This window comes from Paroedura picta, chromosome 17 (assembly GCF_049243985.1).
Source record: "Paroedura picta isolate Pp20150507F chromosome 17, Ppicta_v3.0, whole genome shotgun sequence".
NCBI lineage: Eukaryota > Metazoa > Chordata > Lepidosauria > Squamata > Gekkonidae > Paroedura > Paroedura picta.
The window spans coordinates 10,501,648-10,529,184 of NC_135385.1; the positions used below are offsets into that span (position 1 = coordinate 10,501,648).

The following is a 27,537-nucleotide window of genomic DNA, read 5'->3' on the forward strand; positions in this document are numbered from 1 at the left end:
CCCGCCTTCCGTCTTTCTCTAGGTGAGCTAACCTCCGTCCACTGGAGGCCAGTCGTAATCCCAGGTCTCCAGCTGCCTCCTGGAGGTTGGCAACCCTGCCCTAGAGGCCTCTCCTGGCCATGTCCCGATTCCAGGTGCAGAGCTGTCAGTCCCGAAGACCTCATTTACGCAACACGTAAGATAGAAACAGGACCTTCTAGCCGTAGGTTCTGCGCCCAGGAAGGCCTTGTGGAAAGCCCACATGCTCAGACCCTGCAAAGATCAAGCGGTGTATGGAAGATACAGCATTTGCCAAGGGAGACGATGCGGCTGGGTTTGCCAATCTGGACACATCCTCTCCTCCACGCCCACTTAGCCATCAAAGGAGCCCGTGGTGGAACCGCTCCGTCTGACCGTTGCGAAGAACGTCCCGGCGTTTTCCAGCACCAACGTCAATTTTAAGGGGTTTACGGACCAGATGTTTCCCATCACCGCTGGAAGAAGCTGTCGTTCCAGATGGGGATCTCAAAAACACAAACGCCGATTCGTCGCGCTACGTGTACAGCAGGCCTTCGGGGAATTTAGAATTCGCGATGACATTCTTCAAGGGCTCTCCTCTTTTTGCGTCCCAAAGCTGCTAGAACCCCAGACCCACGGGGTCAAGACCACCAAACGAAGCCATGCTTCAGCGTGCACGAGGAGGTCGCCGAATCTGGTTGCTTCTTCCGGGGCAGTATCCCCCAGCTTCTTTCCTTTCCCCTGTCTGCTCCGTTCTGCAGTTTGACCTTCTCCGTGCTCTGGTCTTCTCTCCTTTTACTTTGCTCACGGGGGTTTGGACCCTCGCGTTGCTCTGGAACCCTTTCCGGGTCCAGATCCCAGATCTTGCATTCTGTAACGAACTGGCAAAGAGGCACTTTGGCCAAACACATTTCTAGAGCACATTTCCGCTGAAGAAGCAACTCTTTCATTGTGGAAAGGAAGGCGGCATTCTAAGGTTGCCAGCTTCAAGCTGAGCCCTGGAGATCTTCCGGCACCCCGACTCACCTCCAGACAACAGAGACCAGCTCCGTCCGTCCCCCCACTCCCCGAGGAAATGGCCGCTTCGGACTCCCCCCACGGGGGTCCTCGCCCACCCGAAGCTCCATCCCCAAATCTCCAGCGATTTCCCCACCCAGAGCTGGCGACCGTAGGGAATTTCGAGCCGACTCAAGTCCCAAGCTGCAGAAGCTGGCGGGAGGGGAGGGGGGGGGCTGGCTCCCAAAAGTCCCCCTCCCCGCGCGCCTGCTGCAATCCGTCCCGCTTCCCAATTAATAATTAATCACCCCGTCTTTCTTCATGAGATTATCTGGCACGATAGCGCCGTGTGCCCAAGGAGGGCAGACACCATTAACCCCTGCCCAAGGAGGGCAGGAGGAAGTGCTCAGCCTCCGTCTGGCTCACTGTGTGCCCAAGGAGTCCCCTGGGGGCTCAAGTGTCAAGCAGGGGAGAGGGGAGGGCACAGGCCAACAGCGGGTAGTCTGTCTGTCTTTCTCTCTCTCTCTCTCTCTTCTTCCATTCCATTTCCCCTTCCTTCTTTCTTCCCTTCCATTCTTCCCCCTCTCTTCTTCCTTCTCTTCCACTCTCTTTCCCTTCCTTTTTCTTCCTTTCTTCTCCCTCCCTACTTTTTTCTTCCTTCCTTCCTTTCTCTGTCTCTCCCTTCCTTTCATTCTTTCTTTCTTCTTTTCTCTCTCTTTCTTTTCTTCCTTCCCCTTTTTTCTTCCCGCCTTCCATTCTTCCCTCTCTCTTCTTCCTTCTCTTCCTCCCTCCCTCTTTCCATTCTTTTTTCTTCCCTCCTTCCTTCCTTTCTTCCTTTATTTCCTTCCTTCCTTTCTCTCTCTTTCTTTTCTTCCCTCCCCTTTTTTCTTCCCTCCTTCCTTTCTTCCCTCTCTTCTTCCTTCTCTTCCTCCCTCCCTCTTTCCCCTCTTTTTCCTTCCTTCCTTCCTTCCTTCCTTCCTTCCTTCCTTCCTTCCTTCCTTCCTTCCTTCCTTCCTTCCTTCCTCCCTCCCTCCCTCCCTCCCTCTCTCCCTCCCTCCCTCCCTTCCTCCCACTGGGGGGCTTACTCTATGACCTTGTGCCCTGCTGAGCTGCTTCCCCCTAGACACCCCTCTCCGAGCTGCACCCAGGAACTTCCCAAACGGAAGCTGGCCCGCCCAGGGCGAGGTCAGGCAGAGAGGGCTCTGCAGCGGTGACCCTCAGAGGTCTGGCTCACTTTGCTCTGCTCAGCTTTTACATGGAGGTGAGGAAACGGAGGCAGAAAGGCCCTGGGGCAGTGGAAGGGGAGCCAGGGAGGCATCCGGAATTGGTGTGCGGAGGAAAAGCTGTGTGTGTGTGTGTGTGTGTGTGGGGATGGGCTTTGGGGGGTTGCTCAGAGTAAGGGGGCAAGTCTTGACAAAAGGTTCAGAAAACCATGCAGAGCTCCGCGGAGGCGTGTATGCCCAGGAGCACCGAGAACCAGGGAAGCTGAAATGCACATATCGATCTGAAAGAACCGATCCAAAACCCGGGCTGGAGGTCCGGGGTGGACACCTTTAAGCACATTTGGAAACCTCCATCAGCCTGTAACGTTTGGGGCCGCATTCCTATGGCTCCAGAGGGCACGCAAGACGGGGCAGTGGTGGGAAGGGTGGCCAATCATTCATGCGAGAGGAGCTGGCACCGCTGGCGGACTCCCTCACCCCCCCTCCCCCCTCCCCGTTTTAATTGCATCCCTCTCCCATTTCCCCCTCCGCCCCCCTCCCTGATGGCGAGCGATACCGCTTGGTTTCCCATCAGCGCTATGGCACGGGCCCAGCTGCTAATCCGGCATGGTGAAGAGCTAGGCATGCAACCGGTGTGTGCGTGAGCGTGAGGGGGGGGGGGGGCTCTGGAGGCATACTTTCGGGAGTTCCGTGACATAGCTCCAGACCATATATGGCGGGGGCTGATGATCAGTCCAGCCGGAGGGTCTGACATGGGGGGGGGGAGCGTGGGAGCGCAAGGATGGCCTGCCACAGCTGTGGGCTCCGGCGTCCCCTCTCGGGCAGCTCCCCTGTGCCCCTGAGTCAGCCGGCGGGAACGTGGGGAGAGGGGGCCCGGAGGAAAACGCCCTTCCTGAGGAAGCGTCTGCAGATGGATGCCCAGAGGACCAGCGACAGCACCTGATCCGAACACGGGATGCCTGGGAGGAGGTGGCGAGATGCTTAGGGATGCCAACCTCCAGGGGGGGCCTGGGGATCCCCTGGAATGATAGCTCCACTCCAGGCTAAAGAAATCTGTTCCCCTGGAGAAAACGGCCATTGGGGAAGGTGGACACTAGGTAGGCATGCCAACCTCCAGGGGGGGTCCCCTGGAATGATAGCTCCTCTCCAGGCTAAAGAAATCTGTTCCCCTGGAGAAAACGGCCATTGGGGAAGGTGGACACTAGGTAGGCATGCCAACCTCCAGGGGGGTCCCATGGAATGATAGCTCCTCTCCAGGCTAAAGAGATCAATTCCCCTTGGAGAAAAATGGCTGTTTTAGAGGGTGGTCTCCATGGCATTATAGTCCTCTGAGGTCCCTCCCAGTCCTACTCCTGGTTCCACTCCCAAATTCGCCAGGGGTTTGGCGACCTTAGATGTGTTAGGGTTGTCCAACAGCGCCTGGCAACCAGCAATAAGGTTGCGAGTGGGGGCAGTGTCCCGGGAGGAAAACGAAAAATGAGGCCTCATCAACATCCAGGGAGTTTAGACCACAGAGTTTCTAGGGATTCCTAGCAGAATTGGTAAATTAGCAAAACCCACTTCAATCTTCAGACAGACTCTGTGAATTAAGCTGCTTCGAAAACAAACAAATAGCAGCAGCAAACAGAGACAAAAAGGTTCGCTTCAGACTCAGTCGGAAGGGCAAAATCTGTGAACGCTGCAGTGAGAGTTTGACGATATGACAGCCAATTTGTTTTTTTGGGAACGGTGCATCTGTTATGAGGTTCCCGTGCCAGAACCCGATTCTTTACGGCAACAACCGTGGCATGCCGTGGAAAGGTCTGCGCCCCCGTGCCAGGACTCTCCGGCAGGATAATTCCGTGACCTTGAAAGCCAGCCGTTGCATTCCACATCTGCCCTGTCTGGGAAAGCCTGGGGTTGTTGTGTGAAAAAACGGGGTGGGAAACAACATCCCCCCCATGTCTGAAGGCAGGGCAAGCTCTGGGCTGGGTCGAAAGCCATCGTTGGCTTTTCTCTCCTCTCCTCTTCTGATTTGCAGCGATGAAATCGGAGCCCCCGTCCTTTTTGGAACGAATAAACGTTCTAAACGCCACATGGAATCTGGTAGGATGTCAATAACAGCAACAAGGAAAGAGAATCACTTAAAGAGTCCTATTGCTGTATAAAATATCTGAATGTGGATTCAGAGTATTCGGGTCATTCACGTCGCAACCTTTACAATAACCCTATAAGGAAGAGGACCCCGTTTTTGATTCAGGGGATGTTCAGCCTGGAGAGGAGGATGCTTATCCTGGATGCTCGAGGCTGATCCTGCATTGAGGAGGGGGTGGGACTTGATGGCCTGTCTGGCCCCTTCCAACTCTATGATGCTACGTAGTGAGCTCCCCCTCACTGGTGGTCTTCAAGCAGTGGTTGGACAGATCCTTCTCCTGGATGTTTGAGGCTGATCCTGCATTGAGCAGGGGGTGGGACTAGATGGCCTGTGTGGCCAAATTCCTCCATTCTGATTTAGGAGGGATGTGTGGGCCTCCTCTTCAAATGCCCCACCACCACCTCTTCCACCCTCTGCTCATAACTCCTGCAGCTATCGGATGTGGCAGGCAGCAAACGTAAGCTCTTATCACCCCCTTGGCTTGGAAGGGGGACGAATCTCGTCGCCAGCCCAAACTGCGCCTTTGTTTTCTTCCACTTGCTTTGCTGACAGTTCTGCCCTCCTCAGAACTATTTCCCGTGCCACACCACTGGAGGACGGCAACAAGTAGGACAGGAGATGCCATCTACGTTGAGCCAAACGAACGACATTTGCTGGTTTCCTAAACGCATTTGATTTTTGTGTTCCCTGCCGCTGGGTGTTTCATACCGCTTGGAAACAGCTGGGGCAGCGGATATCGGGAGGCGAGGGAGTCCGGCACTCCCCCGTGCTTTCGGCACAGAGTGTTAAATTCTCCAGAAATGTTATGGCTATAAATTCCCTGTGAAACGAGGTTTTAAATTGCACTCCCAAGCCGATGAGAACTAAGTGGGATGGTGGAATCAGCCAGGGTAGCTTCATGGGAATGGTCTGGGGGGCAATCGCTCAAAAAGAGCCAAACTACAGCTCCCAGGATCCACTGGGGCTGTTTCTGCACAAGGAGACATACCTTGTTTCCGCCTCGCTTTGCTCTTCCTCTGGATGCTGCAAATCGACTCTAGCCTTTTCACATTTGGGCTTTTCTCCCCTCATTTCCCATGCTGGAATTCGCAACACGCTTTCTGCACTGGGTCTGATTGAGACAGCCTCCCATCATGCTTTGCTCTCTTCCCTTTTTCAAAAAATGTGCTTTGGTGCCAGCTTGCACCTCTGTTTCCATTAGGCCCCTTAATCCCACCGTTCTGCACCCTTGATAACCTCCCCCTTCCCTCCACAGTGTCCTGAGTGTAATTTTTAATAATGTTATAACACTGCTGTGTTATAATGTTATAACACAGCATTGTAACGCGATCACCCTTTTTTTTTTAAGGCAGATTTTTCAGAACAGAGGGAGGGAAGAGGAGGGAGGACAGCAACAAGGAAAGGGGCGTGCCCATTCAACTAAAAATGTTAGGTGTGGGAAAAAACCCAAATATCTGCATTGGGCAGCCCCGAATTAAACTCTGTCTTGACTGAAGAAATTGCTGTAACCGGAAACTCACAAAATGAGCAGCAATTGTGGGCTGTGCCTGGACAGGCAAATTTTAATGCAGAAACGGACGAAAAAGCCAGCCCTTTAAAAGTGCAATTCCGAACCATGTTGCTAGTATGGAAACAGTCTGGGGGAAAGCAGTGAACTGATGGTCCAACTAGTATGAAACAGAAGATATCAGTAGGTGGGCTGCAACCAGACCATCTGCACCATAGACACAATTTCCAAAGGGAAATGCAGTGTCAACCTGCTCAAGACCCACTGCGGTGACGGCCTTAACAGACATTGCTACCAGGGACCTATGGGTAGGGGTCATTGTGGATCCAACAAGGAAACGGGCAAAAGCAGGAGCAGTCATCCCGGCTTGAACAGTGCAAAATGAAACTCGAGAAGGAAAAGGGAAATCCTAGCAACCCTCCCCCCCAAGTAACAGTTTCACCCAGAACAAAAGGAGAAGGCTTTCTGCACAGGTTAGATAAGGCTCTTTCAATGCTCTGTAGAAGTACGTTTTCCTGTTCCACACTGGAATATTCAGCTGCAGAAGGACACTGAAAGTAGGCCCAGGAAACAGAAGTAACCCACATTGTGTCCTGTTTTACAGGACAACCTCATAATTCTTCCCCTCGACAACCTGACAGTTCTCTGGCCTTTGACCTTCAGTCATGGGCATCAGGGCTTGGTCACATGGCTGGCGGGACGCTGGCTACACCCCCCCCCCCTGTGACCTGGGCAAAAGGGCTGTTTTGGATGGCGGATTCTGTTTCATCACATCCCTGCCAAAAGTCCCTTCTTTCTCCGAACCCCACCTTCCCTCAGGTCCACCTAAAGAACTGCCCAACCTGCAGCTATCTACCGGACTTGCGCCCAAACCATCCACGCGTCTGAGAGCAGTAATTATACTGAACCACCCAGCTTCTCTCTTCTTTCTCTATCTCTCTTCCTCTTCTCAGAATGTGGGATTCTGCAGAAGCTTATCGGGGATTCCTCAGTGCTGAGATCAGAGAGGGTGGACAAGCTTCCCCCAAAGTCCTCTCGGCCACCCTGACGGAGCCTCCCCTGCAGAACGCCGGCAAAGAGGGCAGGGAGGGATACAGCCTCCGACGTCTTCTGATTCCGCACGGCGAAGGCCGGCAGGTCGAGCCGGCAACCCACGCAAACACCCTTGAACATGGCCTGAGAGCTGTTCCAATGCATCCTCCCACCACCACTGCCGCCGCCACCTGGCAGGCATCCTGGAGTTCTCCAGCGGTCAAACTGATAGGTCCAGCATTCCCAGGAGGGAGAACGTTTGAAAAAGCAAGCACGCCGATGCAGGCTGCTGAATTTCGAAACATTTTTTCTAACATACGTGAACTAAGGGGTAACTCCGTTGACTGCAGAGGCGGCTCCCAGCCCGGAACGTAACGAAGGATCCCCTTCCCTCTTCGGTACACCCTGGCAGTGCTCTTGGTCACAGATTAGGGGGCAGCGCGTGACCCAATGTCCCCCGAGGAACTTGAAGAGCAAGAAATGCAATTCAAATGGGAGAAAACAAGAAGGAAGAACAAATCGCTGCCCCAACCTGGATGGCATCAGATCCCGGAAGCTAAGCAGGGCTGGGGCTGCTGAGGACTTGGATGGGAGACCCCAGGGTAGCCACGCAGAGGCAGGCAACGCTAAACCACCTCTGTTCGTCTCTTTCCTTGATCTGGATGGCCCAGGCCAGCCTGACCTTGTCCGATCTCAGAAGCTAAGCAGGGTCAGCCCTGGTTAGTGACTGAATGGGAGACCACCAAGAAGCGTTGCTTTGGAGAAGCATGCCACGGCCAACCCCCTCTAAATACCTCTTGCCTAGAAAACCCTTCAGGTGTCACCACGCACCGGCTGAGACTCGATGGCATTTTCCGCCGCCAAAATCCAGAAGCGAACCCTCCCACACACCCCATCCACCCCAAAAAGGTCAAGGCCAACCATTTGCAGATTGCAACACATTGCTGGTGAGCCCCAAGCGCTGGAGAGTCAGTCTTACCTCCGTGATGATGAAGAAGTCATCCCCGGGTTCTCCCTGCACCACAATTTTCTCTCCGTCTTCAAACTGGACGGGTTCCAGGGCGTCAGCGACCGTCAGTCGCTCCCATTTGTCCAGTGACTCTTTTTTTAAAAAGAGAAAAAGGAGAGAAACAATCAGCGCCGTCAGCATTTGGGTCCGTCTCTCGCAAGGCTCTGGCCGCCTCCAACATCTAATAAATAAATAGAATTTCTCATTGGTTTTCCCCCACCGATACGTGTTCAAGGTGGCATGTGGTACAAACTGGAAACAGACAACAGCAATTGTCAGATCACACACTCTGCCTCTCATACATCTAGAAGGTTGAGAAGGGACAGGATGGCTCTCTTGAAGTATTTGACAGGTTGTCACTTAGAGGACGGCAAGGAGTCAGCTTGGTGTAGTGGTTAGGAGCGCGGACTTCTAAACTGGCGAGCTGGGTTGGATTCCTCGCTCCCCTACATGCAGCCAGTTGGGTGACTTTGGGCTTCTCACAGCACTGATAAAGATGTTCTGACTGAGCAGTGATATCAGGGCTCTCTCAGCCTCACCCACCCCACAGGGTGTCTGTTGTGGGGAGAGGAAAGGGAAGGCAACTGTAAGCTGCTTTGAGACTCCTTCGGGTAGAGAAAAGCGGCATATAAGAACCAACCCTTCTTCTTCTTCAGTAATCTCAAGGCTCTCCCAGCCTCACCCACCCCACAGGGTGTCTGTTGTGGGGAGAGGAAAGGGAAGGCAATTATAAGCCGCTTTGAGACTCCTTCGGGTAGAGAAAAGCGGCATATAAGAACCAACTCTTCTTCTTCTTCAGTAGTATCAGGGCTCTCTCAGCCTCACCCACCTCACAGGGTGTCTGTTGAGGGGAGAGGAAGGGAAGGCAACTGTAAGCCGCTTTGAGACTCCTTCGGGGAGAGTAAAGTGGCATATAAGAACCAACTCTTCTTCTTCTTCTTCTTCTTCCTCTTCTTCTTCTTCTTCTTCCAGACAGAGAATAAGCAGACTGAGAAAACGCATTTGAGCTTCTTTTCAGCTCTTGAAAGGAGGGGAACAAATTTTCTTTTTAGAACTCTCAGGGCTTAGCAGAAGGCCCATCAGCTCCGTTGCTTGTGAAACGTTCAGGATTAGCAAATCGCTTCCTTTGCGGCTCGTTTCCCATCAGAACCGAAGAGTGCCAATTATGGCAAATGAGAGCAAGGGTTTTGAAGGTCCCCGGCACCTGTGCTGTTAAGGCTATAATTGTCTCAATCAAGCCTTCTAAATCAAATCCGAGGAGTTAAACACTCTTCAGAAGTGGACTCCCACCCTCAGATTAAATCAGCTCAGTGTTTCAGAAGTGGAGCCCACTTGTAAAGCGACTTTGCCTTTCGGGACACACCTCAAAACTTCGGCCGGGTTTTCTCTCCATGCCACTTTCCGCCTCCCCAGCTTACAACGCAGAAATCTTGTACTGAACAAGGCGTGTGCTTATTGCCCTGCTTGCTTATGTCTATAACAACCCCGAGCAAAAATCCTGCATTTCACAGCCATTTTGCACGTCCTGCAGAGACGGACCCGCGTTCGCCGTCAAAATTCCTCCCCAACTCACCGTCACTCCCTGCTGACCTCACAACACACTTTTTGCAAGACGGCTGCAAACTTATGGCCCCAACCGGAAGCCTGGCGGAAGAGCTTCGTCTTGCAGGCCCTGTGGAACTGCGCCAGCCCCTACAGGGTTGGGATTTGTTCCGGGAGGTCCTTCCACCAGGTGGGAGCAGGACAGAAAATGCCCAGCTGGTTAGTGACTGCACTCTTCGGAGGGTAAGGTAAAGGTAAAGGTATCCCCTGTGCAAGCACCGGGTCATGTCTGACCCTTGGGGTGACGCCCTCTAGCGTTTTCTTGGCAGACTCAATACGGGGTGGTTTGCCAGTGCCTTCCCCAGTCATTACCCTTTACTCCCCAGCAAGCTGGGTACTCATTTTACCGACCTCGGAAGGAGGGAAGGCTGAGTCCACCTTGAGCCGGCTGCTGGGATCGAACTCCCCGCCTCATGGACAGAGCTTCAGACTGCATGCTGCCTTACCACCCTGCACCACAAGAGGGTATCGATGGCCAAATCTGACCATCATTACGCCACGGCAGGGGCTCATGGTAACTGTAGTCCATGGAGATCTGGAGGGCCACCGTTTGGCCACCCCTGGCTTAAAGTTGATGCCAAAACTACTGTTTTAGACAAACCGGCCGTCCCTCTGGCAATTGACTCTGTTTTCCTCCGTACGCTCGGTGTTGAATAGAAATGTCCCCTATTATTTTGCTGGGTTAATGACCAGATAACGAGCTGCCATTGCAGCCTTTTGGTTTAAATCAGGGGTAGTCAAACTGCGGCCCTCCAGATGTCCATGGACCACAATTCCCAGAAACCCCTGCCAGCGAATGCTGGCAGGGGCTCCTGGGAATTGTAGTCCATGGACATCTGGAGGGCCGCAGTTTGACTACCCCTGGTTTAAATAGTATGAAGACATTCTGTCCAGACATCTGGGCAGAAAAGTGTTTCGAAGTGAGCATTGTTGCTTTGCTTGCCGCATTTCTATCAGGGCTTTTTAATTGCTTCTTTTCTTCCCCCCCGATGATTAGCAGCACAGAAACCACACGCTTTCCTTTCTCCCCCAGTTCCGTCTGGCTTCCGACAAAGCTATTTCGGCCTCCTCTGGAAGTCACGACCGACATGGGTGGTGGCGGGGAATTATCTGCAATGCTGGATATAAAATTACATTCTAAAACACAAAGCCTGGTAATTATAGTTCCTAATGGGATATGCTTTTTGTCTGCAGCATTGCGCTTTGGGATTTGGAGCACGTAGACTTGAAATATAAAATTTCTGCAGGTCAAGTCCCATGATGCAGGGCAACGGTGAAGGATACGCACAGAAATAGACAGTTTCATAGAATCATGGAGTTGGAAGGGACCTCCTGGGTCATCTAGTCCAACCCCCTGCACTATGCAGGACACTCACAACCCTCTCGCTCATCCACTGTCACCTGCCACCCCCTTGAGCCTTCCCAGAATCAGCCTCTCTGTCAGATGGCTCTCCAGCCTCTGTTTAAAAACCCCCAAAGATGGAGAACCCACCACCTCCCGAGGAAGCCTGTTCCACTGAGGAACCGCTCTGACGGTCAGGAACTTCTTCCGGAGGTTTAGATGGAATTTCTTTTGAATTAATTTCGTCCCATTCGTTCTGGTCCATCCCTCTGGGGCAAGAGAGAACAACTCTGCTCCATCCTCTACATGGCGGTCTTTTAAATACTTAAATATGGTTCTCAGATTCCCTCTCAGTCGTCTCCTCTCCAGGCTAGAAAGACCAAGCTCCCCCAACCTTTCTTCATACGTCTTGGTCTCCAAACCCCTCACCATCCTTGTTGCCCTCCTCTGGACACGCTCCAGTTTGTCTACATCCCTCTTCAACTGGGGAAAGACACCAGCCAACCAGTTCAAGATGAGACACGACCGGCCAACGGTCTGGGGCAAGACTGTTGGGAGTCTCTTGGTGCTTCCAGAACCTTCTGGAGGACTGGAGGCTTTAAAGATTCAGGAAGCAAAAGAGATCCCACTTTTCTATTTGAGTCCTGCAGAGGAAAAAGACAGCCACACGAGACTGTTTTCCTCTCCGCACGCAGTTCCCCTTTCCCTTTGGTGGCCACCGTCATGGACACCAAAAGCCACAAAGTACCAGAGGACGGAAGAAAAGACACCAGAAGGACGGTGGGGAGGGACTGTCTCGGCGCACTAGATTGGGTTGTGTGGGCATTGAACACTAATGAGAATCCCTTTGGTCTGGAGAAAATAATTTCTCACCTGTCGTCTGGATAACTAATTGCTCCTGGCGAGTCCCTATCTCCTCTGCGCTCCCTGCCTTTCCGACTGCCCACATGAGAAACGATTACAGGGATCGTGAGGAGGAGGAGGAGGGAAATGCCCACGCAAATCTTCCAGGAAGGGATGGGCGCAAAGAAAACTCCCCCTTGTTTTGTGTGAGGCCGAAGAGGAAAATCTGACTTGTCTCTTGTCTCTGTTTTCGCTTTGCTTCCCACACCCTGCTCCTTTGCATGTGGGCGAAAGAGATGCTTTTCTGATCTCTAGCTTGAAGAGTTTCTGTTCTATTGTGATGCGTTCACAGGCATGACCAGCCAATATGGCCGGGGACTTCCGGCCAGCCTTGGGTGATACCTCGAGGGGGTGTTGTGAGGACAAATGCTTTTGATTTTGGCGCTCATGGATGCTTTAGGTCGGGGTGGCCAAAATGGGACTTCCCAGAGGTCCAAGGACTACAATTCCCATGAGCCAGCATGGCCAACTGGCAGGGGCTCATGGGAATTGTATTTCATGAACCTCCAGAGAGCTGCAGTATGGCCACCCCTGCAACTAGTTCTACTTTCCTCTATTGGTTTTGATTTCGGTGGTCCAACCTGCTGTAATGGAAGACAGCTCCATCTGTGGTATAAGCGTCCGCCATTTTGTGTGAATAGGGCCCAAAGTCCATGGACTTTGATACCCTTCAAATTCTGAGCTTCTGACAGCATCTGTCAAAACTGGAAAATGTGCAATCTACCTGGTTCATGCAAAATGATGACCTAACATATCAAGAGAATTATGCATCGCATGATCTCCCCTGGATTGCACCGATTGTTATGACCAAACAGGTTTGTGTCCATATACTGCTGTGTCTCAGTACCCAATATCACTTGGAGGGTTGTCTTACATGGATTGCATTGTGTATTTACAAGCTGGCATTAAGGCCATCCTCTTGACGCTGGGTGTTGCTTTCCGCCCCCAAAAATCAATGCCAACGAAGCAAGAAACCCTCAGCACATACCCAAAATGGAGACCTTGCTGAGGAATTCTTCGTACATCTTCCGTTTTCTCAGTGTGCTGCCCTGAATAGGAAAGACAGAACAGGTAGAAAGTTAGCTGGCGTCAGAAATGCCATGTTGGATTTAGACGAAAGGCCGTGGAAAGGAAAGGGAAAAGAAGTGAAGGTGATTGTAAGCTGCTACAAGATATGCACAACGTCCTTCCGATCCAGCTTCTGCAGCTTCTTCTTTTGGTATCATGTACCCTGCCCCTCTTCCCGCCCTCACCCCTCTGAAAACTGCAATGCAGCCAAGGCAAACAGCCTTGCATTTCCCCACACACACACACCCCACCCCAATCCATTACACCCCCTGGGAAAGGAAGGCGGTGGAGATCAAATGAATTCCTCGCGGGACTCCCCTGGCTTCCACATCGCACGGCGACTCCCCTCCCCTCCCCTCCCCCTGGGGATTAAACGGGTCCTTTTTGTCGGTGAAAGCGATATGTAGAACAGCCTGGCAATTAAGCACTTAATTAAGCAGCCTCGTTATCTCTTTGCATCCAGGCAAGCTTGCAATCGAAATGAGAGGAAGCCGCACGAGGGACGCGAGGCGCTGTCGGGCGAAGGCCACGGAGTCCTCTGCCACCTGCCAAGGCATCCCGTCGCGTACGTGGTCTTCCTCCCACCGTGTTAAGGTTATCGATGGTCCAGGATAGAATAGACCAGGGGTAGTCAAACGGCAGCCCTCCGGATGTCCATGGACTACAATTCCCAGGAGCCCCCTGCCAGCATTCCCACTCTAGCAGCTGGACTTCAGCCCAATAGCACTTCCAAGGCCCATCATCGAGGCCTTAATCCAGGGGTAGTCAAACTGCGGCCCTCCAGATGTCCATGAACTACAATTCCCATGAGCCCCCTGCCAGCATTCGCTGGCAGGGGGCTCCTGGGAATTGTAGTCCATGGACATCTGGAGGGCCGCAGTTTGACTACCCTGGATTCATCACACCAGTTAGCCAGGTTCAGCTCTGCCACCTTGACTCTGGCCAGCACACAAAAAAGGGCAAAAATACCCACTCCCTCCGTTCCCCCCCCCCCAAGCTCCACACCTGCCATTCAGAGTTCGGAAGGCCTAAAGCTTAACAGCGGGATGACATGTTAATCTTTTCAACCATCAGAGGAAGGAGAAGAAACAGTCCTCCTGGGCTGGGTAGAGAAGCACTAAACAAACATTTGGGGGCGTTTGAATTTTTTATTTTTTTTTGCAAGCGTTGGGGGGGGGGGGGTGGAAGGGGGAAGCACGTGTTTCCCTGACGAGGAAAGGAGGCCGATAAACTCGGAGTAGAGATGCGGAAGTGGAGTGCGATTGCAAAGAGTAAGGGGGGGGGGGTGTTTGCTGAGTGCAAATCCAGTGGGGAAAGGAAAGGGGCTAAAGGGCCAAGGAGAGTGTGGATTGGGGGGGAATTGTTTCCAATTCCCTGCTTTCCCCAAACATTTTTATCAGTCCTTCTCACCTTTTTTGCTATTGAGAAACCCCCGAAACATTCTTTAGGCTTTGAGAAATCCCAGAAATGGCACGATCATGCAAAATACATCCCCTTAGGGCAGGGGTAGTCAAACTGCGGCCCTCCAGATGTCCATGGACTACAATTCCCATGAGCCCCTGCCAGCATTCGCTTGTAGTCCATGGACATCTGGAGGGCTGCAGTTTGACTACCCCTGCCTTAGGGTGTTGGGCCGGTACAAGACTGTTGCCGAGTCCTCATATGATCAACCCCTTCTGATATATTTCAATTCCTTGAGATCTGCCTGATTCTAGACCAACTCAGTGGTTCCCTGTGTGGGAAATGAGGTTAGTTGTTAATTATTACCGCCACTGTAATACTGTAGAGTTATTTAATGGGGAGATTGTTTTATACGCATTTTTCTTGGATGCTTTAGGATGCTTTGGGCTGATCCTGTGTTGAGCAGGGGGTTGGACTAGATGGCCTCTATGGCCCCTTCCAACTCTATGATTCTAGGATTCTATGACTAGATGGCCTGTATGGCCCCTTCCAACTCTAGGATTCTGTGATTCTATGATTCTATGAGTCTAGTTCAGCAGTGGAATGGGCTGCCTAAGGAGGTGGTGAGCTCCCCCTCACTGGCAGTCTTCAAGCAAAGGTTGGAGACACACTTTTCTTGGATGCTTTAGGATGCTTAGGGCTGATCCTGCGTTGAGCAGGGGGTTGGACTAGATGGCCTGTGTGGCCCCTTCCAACTCTATGATTCTGTGATTCTGTACTGTTGATATTATTGTTATGATGAATTGGGCCTGTGTTTTACGTCCTTGTAAACCGCTGCGAGCCAGTTTGCTGAGAGCAACGGTCATATAAATCCAAATAATAAATCAATACATTGGGAAGCAGAGCTGTGGACACGCCCACCCAGGGCTCCTCCCCTTCCCACCCCCTCCAGGCCCATCACTGGCCGTTCAGGGAGGGGGAGGTTGGTCAACCGGATCATATTTGGTCGCAGCGCCTTATAAATGTTTAACACACTTTAGAAACATATTAAAAATTGATCAGCTCTCACCCATCCGGGAAACCCTGCCATCAAGAAACCCCAGGATTGAGAAGGCCTGGTCTGAGTTGTCACAACTCCTGGCTACCATCACTAAACACAATCTAGGACTCCTACAGTCTAGTCATTCTCTGGGAACAGCCCTCTGCTCCTTCCCCAGGACGGTTCCCGCCCTCCAGGTCCAGCCTGGAACCCTCCTGGAATTACACCTGATCACCAGCTGGAGAAAACAGCTGTTTTGGGGGGCTGGAACTGGCGTCGTTACCACCTGCTGCGCCCTAACCGCATCGCCCCAAATCTGCAGGCGTCTCCCTGCTTGGAGTTGGTGCCCCTCTGCTCTCAGGGCTGCAGCTTTCACAGCTTCTAGGCCAGAGGTGGCTGGACTGTGGCAGGGGCTCCTGGGAACTGTAGTCCATGGACATCTGGAGAGCCACAGTCTGGCCATCCCTGGTCTTGATGGATAGCTGAGCCGTCCTTCCAGCTATCCTAATATTGTGACAGGAGGCAGCTCTCTGCAATTCTAGCCAGATGCTACCACGGAGCCTTGGAAGCAAACTGAACTGCGCATGGCGCACGCAGATGTTTTTCGGGAGAATGACAGGCCCGGCCAGATAAAGCCGGGGCAAAACTATGCTGGGGAAACCTCCTGAGTGTTGATTGTGATCTTCCCTGACCCACGGTAACCCTTCTCTCACCTCCCCAGCGGAGGAGTCTGGCTGCTTCTCCAGGAGGAAGAGCAGTCTTGGAAATACTAGACATTGAGACAACAAAGCCCCTGACAGCTCTGCATGGGACTGGGGAGGGAAAGCTGGACTTGGGGTCTTCCTCCCAACCCTCCCTGGCTAGAAGCCACACCACAGCACGGGGCGCGAGGGACCCAGAAAGGGATCCCCTTTCCATGACAGAGGGCTAGAAGAATCTGAGGAGGATTGCACGGGTGCTGAGCGATCGTGGGTGTGGAGGAATTTTAGGAAGCCGTCTGCAGGGCAGCACAACCATAGGTTGAGGGAAGGTTGACCAACCACACAGGAACTGGCAGTCTTCAAGCAAAGGTTGGATGCACACTTTTCTTGGATGCTTTAGGATGCTTAGGGCTGATCCTGCGTTGAGCAGGGGGTTGGACTAGATGGCCTGTAGGGCCCCTTCCAACTCTGTGATTCTATGATTCTGTGATTCTATGATCCTGCGTTGAGCAGGGGGTTGGACTAGATGGCCCGTGTGGCCCCTTCCAACTCTATGGTTCTGAGATTCTGTGAACGGAGGCTGGCCAGGAAGGACAAAAGGGGAGGGGAGTCTTTGCAACCAGCAGGAAGAGAGCGGTATAAATATCTCAGTTTCAAAGGTGGGTTCCAGATCAAATTGAGCCTCAGCTTTCCCAAGTGGAGTGCCCCAGGTTTTGAGAATATCTTTTTATTGCCAGATGAAGACCCTCCTGTCCCTAGCTGGGTCGCATGATTTGCACTGGCCGCCAGAAGGATTAGGCTAACAGTGCTGGAGGGACACCCCGATATCTGGAGATGTAGCCTGTTAGTTGCATTTTATCGTACATATTATTATTAATCATTAATCTTTTCAGGGGAAGGATCTCCGTTCCCTGTTGTTGACCCTCCAGAGGAACTGGCTGACCACTGGGTGAACCAGGATGCTGGACGAGATGGACCCCTGGTCTGATCCAGCAGGGCTTTTTTAATGCACTTATCAGAGTGAGGCCTGTATACCATGTTTGTTGGCCCTCCGGGATGCAACAGGATGCTGGACTAGATGGACCACTGGTCTGACCCAGCAGGATGATCTGACGATTAAGTCTCCTCGAAGGGGCCAAGCAGAAACCTGAGGATGTTATTTATTTGAAGAGGAAGATGATTATAAGTACGCGAAAGCTCCTGGACTTGCTCAGGAGATGCTTTTTTGCAAGCCAACAATCCACAGGCACACAGATATCCGCGCCTGGTCAGAAAGTTATTCCTTTTGTACATTTATTAGCCCACATTTCTTCCATGGAGGAATTCAATGCAGCAGGCACGAGGTTCCTGGGAGGTCCCCTATCAAGGCACAGACCAGATCCAGGCCTGCTTAGCTTCAGAACATGCCGTGTATCATGGGCCTTTAGACCAAACACTGAAAATAGAAGTGTCTGTTCTGAAGAAATCAGAACCAGAGTCGGAAGGGGCCATGCAGGCCACCTAGTCCCACCCCCTGCTCAATGCAGGATCAGCCTCAAGCATCCAGGAGAAGGATCTGTCCAGCTGCTACTGAAGACCACCAGTGAGGGGGAGCTCATCACCTCCTCAGGCAGCCCCTTCCACTGCTGAACTACTCTGTGAATCCCCTCCCCCCCCCGGACATCTACCTGGTATTGTTCTACACGGAGTTCGAAGCCATTACTGCGTTTTCTCTCCTCTGCTGCCAACAAGAACTGCTCCGTGTCCTCCTCCAAGTGACCTTTCAGATCCTTCAAGAGAGCCACCCTGTCCCCTCTCAGCCTCCTCCTCTCCAGGCTGAACATTCCCTCAGCCTTTCCTCACAGGGCTCGGTCCCCTGGCCCCAGATCATCCTTGCTGCTCTCCTCTGCATCCTCTCCATTTTGTCCACGTCCTTTTGGAAGTGAGGCCTCCAGAACTGCACACAGGACTCCAGGTGGGGTCTGATCAATGCGGTATACAGCAGGACATAAATTGCATACTTTATGTTTGTTCCTATGAAGATCCCTCTCTCCTGGAAACAAGGTCACCTTTCTAGTTAAGGGAGCCCAGCCACGCCCCTAAATGCACAAGCAAATCTCAAATAGGATTCTTCTGAAAACCGATTTTGTTGGCGAAACAAGAGAAAGGAACTTCAAAGACCAATCATGCAGCCTTCCCCAGCTTTTTTATGTTTGAGAAACCCCTGTAATGTTCTTCAGGCTTTGAGGTGCTATCGTGTGGAATACGGAGGGGAAGCAGAGCTGTGGACACGCCCAGCTGGGGACCTTCCCCTTCCCGGGCCATTTTGGGAAGGGTAGGTGGGTTGACGTGACTAGATGTGCTCCTATCACCCAATAAATGTTTAATGACTTGTTAAAATATTAACGAACTCCCACCCATTTGGGAAACTCTCCCGGGGCCTTCAAGGAACCCCAGGGTTTCACAAAACCCTCTTTGGATGACTTTCTCCGTCGGGAATCTAAAGGGAAACAAACTCCCTGAGCCTAGGAACATTCTGCAGAGAATGCCTGGAGGGGAAAAGGGGGGATTTACAGACTGCAAAAGGAGCCTGGGGTTTTGCAACCCGATAGGACCTCTGAAAAATGGGGGGAAAGAAACCCTTTGCCACTGCTATTAGTCTCCGCAAAGGCGTCACCGCACAATCGACCAGGGATACGACAGCCTCCGTCGTCGTGGTTCTGATGTTCTTGCACCTGTGGTCTTTGGCTCCCTCCGAATGCCTCCTTGCCAGAAAAGAAGCAAACAACAGCAGCAGATCCTGACGGGCGGCAGTTCAGACACACGGCGAAAATACCCTGCGAGGATTGATAGAGGGGGATGAGCCCCGAATGCTTTGCAGCTTTGAGGGTTTGGGACGCCAACCTGTGTTTTTTGTCCACTCCGAATCGGACAGCGGTCAAGAAACTTTTCCGACCAGCGCCGCAAGCGATGGAAAATCCTCCGGTACGTTTGGCGGCGGGACCCTCCCCCCCAAAGAGACAGATGACTGATGTTTGCTGAAGGAGTCATCTCGCTGGACAGGATCAAAGCGATCGTGGAGAAAAGTCCATCTGCGTCCAAGATCTTGGGTCTTCCAAGCAAACAGGGCAATAAATTAATATCGAGAAATGAATTGCTTGTGGAAGGAATGGATGGGGGAGAAAAGGACAAATAACAGACACGATTCTTCTCAAGGAAATCCATAGGAGCTGCTCATAGCGGATGGAAGCAACCTGTACTAAATGCAGGATTATCCTTTGGGGACGTTCAGATGGGAGAAAGTCTGTTTATTGTTTCACAGGCTCCATGGTTTGGGTTGCCCATCTTCCCGGCTGTGCCTAGAGATCTCTTGGGACAACCAGGAAACGGAGAGCAGGTAAACTGGAGGAAATGTTCACCTTGGAAGACGGACTCTGTGGCCTTACACTTCACTGAAGTTCCCTCTCCTTCTCAAACCCAGTCCTCCTGAAAGCCAACGTGGTAGAGTGGTCCTCACTCCGTGTCCACATGCAGCCAGCTGGGTGACCTTGGGCCAGTCATAGAATCATAGAATCATAGAATCACAGAATCATAGAGTTGGAAGAGGTCATACAGGCCATCTAGTCCAACCCCCTGCTCAACGCAGGATCAGCCCTAAGCACACTAAAGCATCCAAGAAAAGTGTGTATCCAACCTTTGCTTGAAGACTGCCAGTGAGGGGGAGCTCACCACCTCCTTAGGCAGCCTATTCCACTGTTGAATGACTGTGAAAAATTTTTTCCTGATTATCTAGCCTATATCGTTGTACTTGAAGTTTAAACCCATTACTGCGTGTCATTTCCCCTGACAGAACTGATCCCTGTAGTCTGGAGAGCCATTCTAGCCCCTGGAGATCACCAGGAACCAACATGGGTGTGGGTTGGCACCCCTCGTGTGCACATCCAGCTCTGGGGGCATGATTTGTCTGCCACCCTTTAAACGAGGGTGAAGAGGGACAAGACAGTAGAGCAGAGTTCTAAACAGGCCTTGGAATATATGAAAACTCCGAAGGACGCCTGTGCAGTGAGGTCTTGGGCCACCGTTAGCTTCAAAAAGCCTCCCCTGGAAGAAGCCCTTCAAAAGAATGCTGGGGGGGTGGGAGGAACGACATACTGGGCTGATCTACACCGTTCCTTGGCTCCATGAAGGTATCAAGGGACTCCATTAGTCTCCAAAACATGCGCTTCACCACCTACTCCCCGAGATTCGGATTTCATTTTCCAACTCTGCTCCTCCAATCTACTTTCCCTCCTTGTTGTGCTCACTCTCCCAGGTTTTCTTCATTTCCTCTGCCCACTTGGACGCCCACCACATTTAAAAAAAACACAAAGCCCAATAGGACTGCGCCAGCCAAAATTTACTGGCCGGCCCCCCACCCACCCACCCAAAGGTCCACCTTGAATGAAGAAACCCAACCAATTGCGGCTGAGAGAACGGGAAAGCCAAGCTCAGGTTGCAGGTGAAAGACCATCTCTGGCAGGTACCCGGCTGGCGCAGGACGCCCGGCTAATCCCTGCGTAAACCCAGTATTGAATTATGCTGCGGACGTACATTCTTCTCCGCGCGCAGAACAGAGAAACGCCTCCAGGAGTCTCTGAAGCGACGACTACTGAATGGCAAAAACAAAGACGCAGTAATAAAAAAAAAAGAATTCCAGGACTCGGTTGGCTTTGAACCACTGTCTTTTTTTTTTAAAGAAGGAAAATGAGAATTCCAGGGTTGGATGTTTCATATTGGTAAGAGGAATTTGAAAGCGTTTTCTGAGTCATGACGCCCTACGCACCGTCGATGGCTAAGTAGGGTGTGAGGACGTGTTTTTAGGGACTCCTTGAGGATCACTTCCCTTGTATTAATAAATTTTTATGAACAAACCGGACAGCAAGTCATACCAATCAGAAGCGGAGGGGTCCAAAGAATTACTCACGGACAAAGAGCCTCAACTTCCATTCCAGATAGTGAAAATCTGCCCCCACGGGATTCAAAGCCCGACAGAAAGATGCAAAACACTTATGACCACTATCATCATGTTCTTCTAGTTCATTACATTGACCTTTTGACGTTTTTATATTGCCTAAAAGCTTTGCAGTTTGATCGTGCCTGATCCCTGCGTTCCGGTCTGGGGCCGTAGAAATGAACTTGTGCTTGTACTAGTCATGGATATAAACTCGCTTGGCCGAAAGGCTTAGAATCATAGAATCCCAGAATAACAGAGTTGGAAGGGACCTCCTGGGTCATCCAGTCCAACCCCCTGCACTGTGCAGGACACTCCCATCCCAATTGCTCATCTACTGTCCCCTGCCACCCCCTTGAGCCTTCACAGAATCAGCCTTGATCAGGACTTAAGGAAAGCTGTTCGGTATAAACGAAACAAGGCAGAATTTCTTTTTCAAACGGCAGACGGGAACCAGGTAAAGAAAAGGGGAGGAAAATCCTTTTCGATGGAGACAGTGGACACGTATACTGCAAATGCAAAAACAGCTGCTACCTTCATACCTTCCCCCTCACCTGTGAGCAAGGTCTATTTGGCTTGCTCCCCAAATTCTGGCAACAACAGCACCCCTAATGCTCCAAGCATTCCCTTTCCCCTCCCTAGACATGACCGATGCGTTTGGGAGCTCCGAGCAGAGGAAATCGGCACCGACAAGTCTGCGGGGAGGAGACTGACTGACACGGATTAGTCACGAAACGGTGTCCCCCACAAGGGAACTGATTAAGGCCAGCAGGGGGCCGGCCAAGGAGAACCCACAGAAGGATTTCTCGCCCCCAGAAAGCCCTGCGAAGGATGAGGATCAAGGGATCCCGGATGCATTAGTCAGAGGGCCCAAGTGGGAACAGGCAAGACCCCCCCGGAGAAGTTATGCCTGGCAAGAAAAAGGTTGCATAAGCCGGCCGCATTTGATGGGCTGGTGGAGAGAGGCATTCCCCTCCCTCCCTGCTCTGCTGGGCCCCCACAAACACACACACACACGCAAAAACACACAAATGGACGAGAAGGGGTGGTAGTCGCTGACCGAACTCCCGTTTGGGAAAGGCGAGCAAAGATCAGCAGACCAGAAGAGCCACCAGCACAGCCCTGCCTTACAAGGCCTTCGAGCGACTGGGATTCTCCCGGAGACAGAAACGAACCCCCGCCCCCTGCAACAATGGAAGTTTGACACACGCAGCGTTGTCGGCTGAAGCCTAATGCGCTGGAAAGCAATGTCCTTTCTTGGGCAGGTCCTCGGACACTGTGATGGGTGCGGGGAAAGGTGCCACTGGGGGAGAGCAGGTTCTGATTTGGGGTTTTCCTCCTGGCAGACCATTAGGGCTGGTGGAGAGTTCTCCGGCTGCCACAGTTTTGAGGGTTCAGGGTCAGATTTGGGAATTCCCACGAAAGCTCCCCAGAAGCCCCCTCCCCTTCCCCCTGTAAGCCTGGCTTAATAGACTCAGCCACAAGCTGTTCCCGGCATTGCCGTGAAAGCAGGGAACCGTCCTGGGGGGGGGGGCTTGTGGGGTCACCGCCCCTGGGAAAGGGGCGGAGCCTGGATGCCTACTCCTGCCTCAAACTGCCTCCTTTCTCCCCCCTGATATTACTTCTGGCCCCGATCCGGGGCTCCTCGAAGCCTGAAAAATATTCCAGGGGCTCCTCCATGGTCAAAGGGTTGAAAAGGGCTGGGCTAACCAGACCACACACTGAGCACTGAAGCTCTCGAACCTGCCCTGCAATACCCACATTGGTGGGGCCAGGGCTCAGTGGCAGGGCCTCCGCTTGGTGTGCAGAAGGCCACGGACATCATGGACCGCAGCTTGGCCACCCCTCCTCCAGAGCTTGAGCCTGGAGCTTCATGTTTTGAGATGACGGCCTCCGTAATCCAACAGAGGCAGCAAGGACTTACGCCCTGGAGCTACCTCTAGGCAGAACAGGGTCTGCAACTTTGCTCCTTGGGGACAGTGGAGGAAAAGCTGAACCACCATATTGGTCCATGCTCGCCTGGCTTCGACCAGGGCCTTTTCGGTCCTGGCCCCTACCTGGTGGAACGAGCTCCCGGAAGAGCTGCGGGCCTTGAGGGAGCTTCCGGCTTTCTGCAGGGTCTGCAAGACGGAGCTCTTCCGCCAGGCCTTCGGTTGAGGCCACCATGTTGATCCACCAGCAACGGCGGCAGCACATTGGCGCCAGGGAGTTGGTTGGAGTCGAGGCGGGGTTATTTTTACCGCTAAGCTGTTATTCCTGTTTTTATCATTGTATTGGGGGTTTTAATGGGAGTTTTACGTATGTTTTTTTTTTTCACGTGCTGGCTTGCCGAGAGTGGTGGGGAATAATTCGAATTAATAACTAAATAAAATAAATAATAAAAATCCCAAAACAAGTCCCAAACCCAACGTTTTATTGGACCAACCAATTTAGCAAGAGGCTCCATGGTGGAAGGAAAGCAAATCTGGATCTGGGGACAGCGGTGCTCTGCCTATGCCTTCCTTCATCCACCTTCTTTGGTGGGTTCCCATGCAAAGTCTAACCATGGCCAATCCCGCTTAGCTTCCAAACTCTGCCAAGCTCAGGCCAAACTGGGCTATTCAGGCCTTGAATTCCAGGACGAATGACAAGTGGGGAACCTAACTTTTCCAACTTTTCTTTACCACTGAGGAACCCCCGCAGCGTTCATCAGGCTTCGAGAAACCCCAGAAGTGGCACCATCGTACAGTATATGGCTGAGAAGCAGAGCTGTGGACATGCCCACCTGGGGTCCCTCCCCTTCCGACCCCCTCCAGGCCCATCATTGGCCATTTGGGGGAGCAGGGGCAGGTCGACATGACCATATAGGGTTGTATCGCCCGATAAACGTTGAACGAATTTGAAAAATGTATTCAAAATGAATGAACTCCTACCCATTCGGGAAACTTGTCCGAGGCCAACAAGGAAAGAAAGCCTGACTGAGTGAAATCCATGATGGCTGTTCATCTCCAGCCTCGAAGTCTCTCTGTTTTGACCCGGCTTGGACAACAGAGACAGACCAGCTAGACGGCCGGTTCCCCTCTGGGCTTAGCTACGGGTCAGGCCACCCACAGACCTAGCGAGGAGCAGGTATCTTTTTACGTCTGGTTTCCCAGAAAAGGTCAGTTTGGAACACGGTCATGTCAAGAGAACGCTGGGCAGCGGCGTTTGATTCATAGCGCTCCCCCCTTTTCCCACGAATCCGTGGAATCCTCCTTCTGTCGCTGTTTATTTTGTAAATAAACCTGGGCCTTTGGCGGTGACCGGACGTTAATGAGGCTTTAACCGCTTGTTGTAAAAATGCACGCCTAGTGGCATGAAGGTTTACGGCGCCATTAATGGGAACCTGCGGAAGAGGAGCGGTGACTTAGGCGAAGAATGAGATTCTTAAACCCACCATTAAAATGCGTCGGTAGCTGTCACGGTCGATGCCCCAGAGCTTCAAGTCTGTCTTCGCTTTGACCGTCGCGGCCCTTGGCGTCCCGTAGATGAGGGCCAGCTCGCCAAAGCTCCCTCCTTCGCTGATGTTGGTAACCAGATCGCCATTGACATACACCTGCCGACGAAACAAAAGAGAAACCCAGTTTATACCGGGGGATTTAGTTGGGAGGGGAAAACAGGGTCTGACTGTCCTCAAAATTCACAGCGACCGCCCGACTGTTGCCCTCCAAAACGCCTTTCTTTCGCCTGATGTGGTCTCTGGAGGCCAAAACAAATCCCACAATGCCCGAGAGCAAAGAAACAACCTGCTTTGTGGGCAGAATTTCAAGTCCTCTCGCTTTCCTACAATGGCTGCATTGAGGCTCTGAGTTTCCAGCTCCCCGCAGTTCGTTGGCATCAAAGCCTGCCCTTTTCCCCCTTCCCCTTTCTAGAATGCGGTGTGCGCACCGAATCCAGGGGCAGGACTGTCGCCCTTCAAAAAAAAAAAATTGCCTTTTCATGGACACTGTCAGACTTGAAAGGAGAGGAGATGGCCGCAGCGCGGTTTGTAGGGGGACACCGTCGAGCTAAAAGGGGACTCCGGCACGGAAAGAGGAAAACGGCTCGCACAAAGGGAGCCTTTCTTCTCGGAACTTGGTTGGCGAAGGCAAATTCAGGCAGTTTCTAAGAACACGCTGACTTTGTGCTGTGCGTTTCCTACAGATGCACGCAGCAAGGTGGCGATCGGTCGGGAGGCGGGATGTCGTGAGGCGGCCATTTTGGGCCCTGAAACCATGAGTGAGGATTGGTCAGGGGGAAAAGTTTTCTGTGAGCGAATGACAGATTCAAGTGGGTAGCCCTGCTGGTCTGAAGTAGCCTATCAAGAGAAAAGAAAGGGAAACTTTCTAAGGCAACATGTTTGTGATATGTACAATGAGTAAATACAGTTTCTTTTACATCTTTTATATAGTAGAAGGAACAACCACAACGGCTTCTAGATCAGTTCCGTTTTCATTGGCTTCATCGGTGGTTGAAACCTCCAATCCTTATATTACATAGAATCATAGAATCATAGAGTTGGAAGGGGCCATAAAGGCCATCTAGTCCAACCCCCTGCTCTACGCAGGATCAGCCCTAAGCATCCTAAAGCATCCGAGAAAAGTGTGCATCCAACCTTTGCTTGAAGACTGCCAGTGATAATCATAATCATAGAATCCTAGAGTTGGAAGGGGCCACAGAGGCCATCTAGTCCAACCCCCTGCTCCATGCAGGATCAGCCCTAAGCATCCTAAAGCATCCAAGAAAAGTGTGCATCCAACTATTGTTAATACTATTGTTAATATTTTAGTATCAACCGGCCATAGGCTCTGAGAGCCTATTAACCATGGATCTAGAAGCCGTTATGGTTGTTCCTTCTGGTATATAAAAGATGTAAAAGAAATTGTATTTACTCATTGTATATATGGCAAACATATTGCCCTAGAAAGGTTCCCTTTCTTTTCTGTTGGTCTGAAGAAGCTTGACAAAATTCCTAGTCCAATGGCAACTTTAAGACCAACAAAAGATTTACACCTGGAATAAATCTTTGTTGGTCTTAAAGGTGCCGTTGGACTCGGAATTCTGTTGTGGGAGAATGAAGCTGCCCTCTTGAGAACTGAAATTAGAAATAGCTGGTATAAAACAACAAACAACAAAGTCTTTAATAGCATATTAAAAAAAAATACAATTTAAGGAAGGAAAGCGCAGAGGGATCCACTGCAGTGCGGAATAAACAAAAGCAGATATCATGCTTCAAAGTGGGATAAATTGCACTCACGATCTCTCACGGCGATGTCAAAAGAAAATGAATCTTAAATTCATCCGAATGCAGTTCTCTTTTGGATATATGCTGCTTTTCTCTACCCGAAGGACTGAGTCAGGAAGTGAGAGCACCAGCCTCAGCCAATCAGAACTGAGTCAGGAAGTAAGAACACCTGCCCCAGCTAATCAGGACTGAGTCAGTAAGTGAGAGCACCTGCCTCAGCCAATCAGGACTGAGTCAGGAAGTGAGAGCACCTGCCTCAGCCAATCAGGACTGAGTCAGGAAGTGAGAGCACCTGCCTCAGCCAATCAGGTCTGAATCAGGAAGTGAAAACACCTGCCTCAGCCAATCAGGTCTGAATCAGGAAGTGAAAACACCTGCCTCAGCCAATCAGGTCTGAATCAGGAAGTGAAAACACCTGCCTCAGCCAATCAGGTCTGAATCAGGAAGTGAAAACACCTGCCTCAGCCAATCAGGTCTGAGTCAGTAAGTGAGAGCACCTGCCTCAGCCAATCAGGACTGAGTCAGGAAGTGAGAGCACCTGCCTCAGCCAATCAGGACTGAGTCAGGAAGTGAAAACACCTGCCTCAGCCAATCAGGTCTGAATCAGGAAGTGAGAGAACCTGCCTCAGCCAATCAGGACTGAGTCAGGAAGTGAGAGCACCTGCCTCAGTCAATCAGGACTGAGTCAGGAAGTGAGAGCACCAGCCTCAGCCAATCATTACTGAGTCAGGAAGTGAGAGCACCAGCCTCAGCCAATCAGGACTGAGTCAGGAAGTGAAAACACCTGCCTCAGCCAATCAGGTCTGAAGCAGTAAGTGAGAGCACCTGCCTCAGCCAATCAGGACTGAGTCAGGAAGTAAGAGTACCTGCCTCAGCCAATCAGGACTGAGTCTGGAATTGAAAACACCTGCCTCAGCCAATCAGGTCTGAGTCAGTAAGTGAGAGCACCTGCCTCAGCCAATCAGGTGTGAGATAGGAAGTGAGAACACCTGCCTCAGCCAATCAGGACTGAGTCAGGAAGTGAGAGCACCTGCCTCAGCCAATCAGGACTGAGTCAGGAAGTGAGAACACCTGCCTCAGCCAATCAGGTGTGAGATAGGAAGTGAGAACACCTGCCTCAGCCAATCAGGACTGAGTCAGGAAGTGAGAGCACCTGCCTCAGCCAATCAGGACTGAGTCAGGAAGTGAGAGCACCTGCCTCAGCCAATCAGGTGTGAGATAGGAAGTGAGAACACCTGCCTCAGCCAATCAGGACTGAGTCAGGAAGTGAGAGCACCTGCCTCAGCCAATCAGGTGTGAGATAGGAAGTGAGAACACCTGCCTCAGCCAATTAGGACTGAATCAGGAAGTGAGAGCACCTGCCTCAGCCAAT

The 27,537-nt window shown here is 51.8% G+C and overlaps 1 protein-coding gene across 2 annotated transcripts in view; it reads right to left on the bottom strand.

Annotated features, from left to right (window-relative positions):
- Positions 1-5,380: 5,380 nt before the first annotated feature.
- Positions 5,381-27,537, bottom strand: part of PRKAR1B (protein kinase cAMP-dependent type I regulatory subunit beta) — a 69,857-nt gene continuing 47,700 nt past the window's right edge. For both annotated transcript variants that reach the window (XM_077316742.1, XM_077316743.1), the window contains 4 exons: positions 24,339-24,497; positions 12,734-12,794; positions 7,869-7,990; positions 5,381-5,461 (listed from right to left, as the gene is read on the bottom strand). In XM_077316742.1, coding sequence (XP_077172857.1) covers positions 5,396-5,461; positions 7,869-7,990; positions 12,734-12,794; positions 24,339-24,497 — 408 coding nt within the window. In that variant the 3' untranslated portion in view covers positions 5,381-5,395. The remainder of the gene's footprint in view (positions 5,462-7,868; positions 7,991-12,733; positions 12,795-24,338; positions 24,498-27,537) is intronic.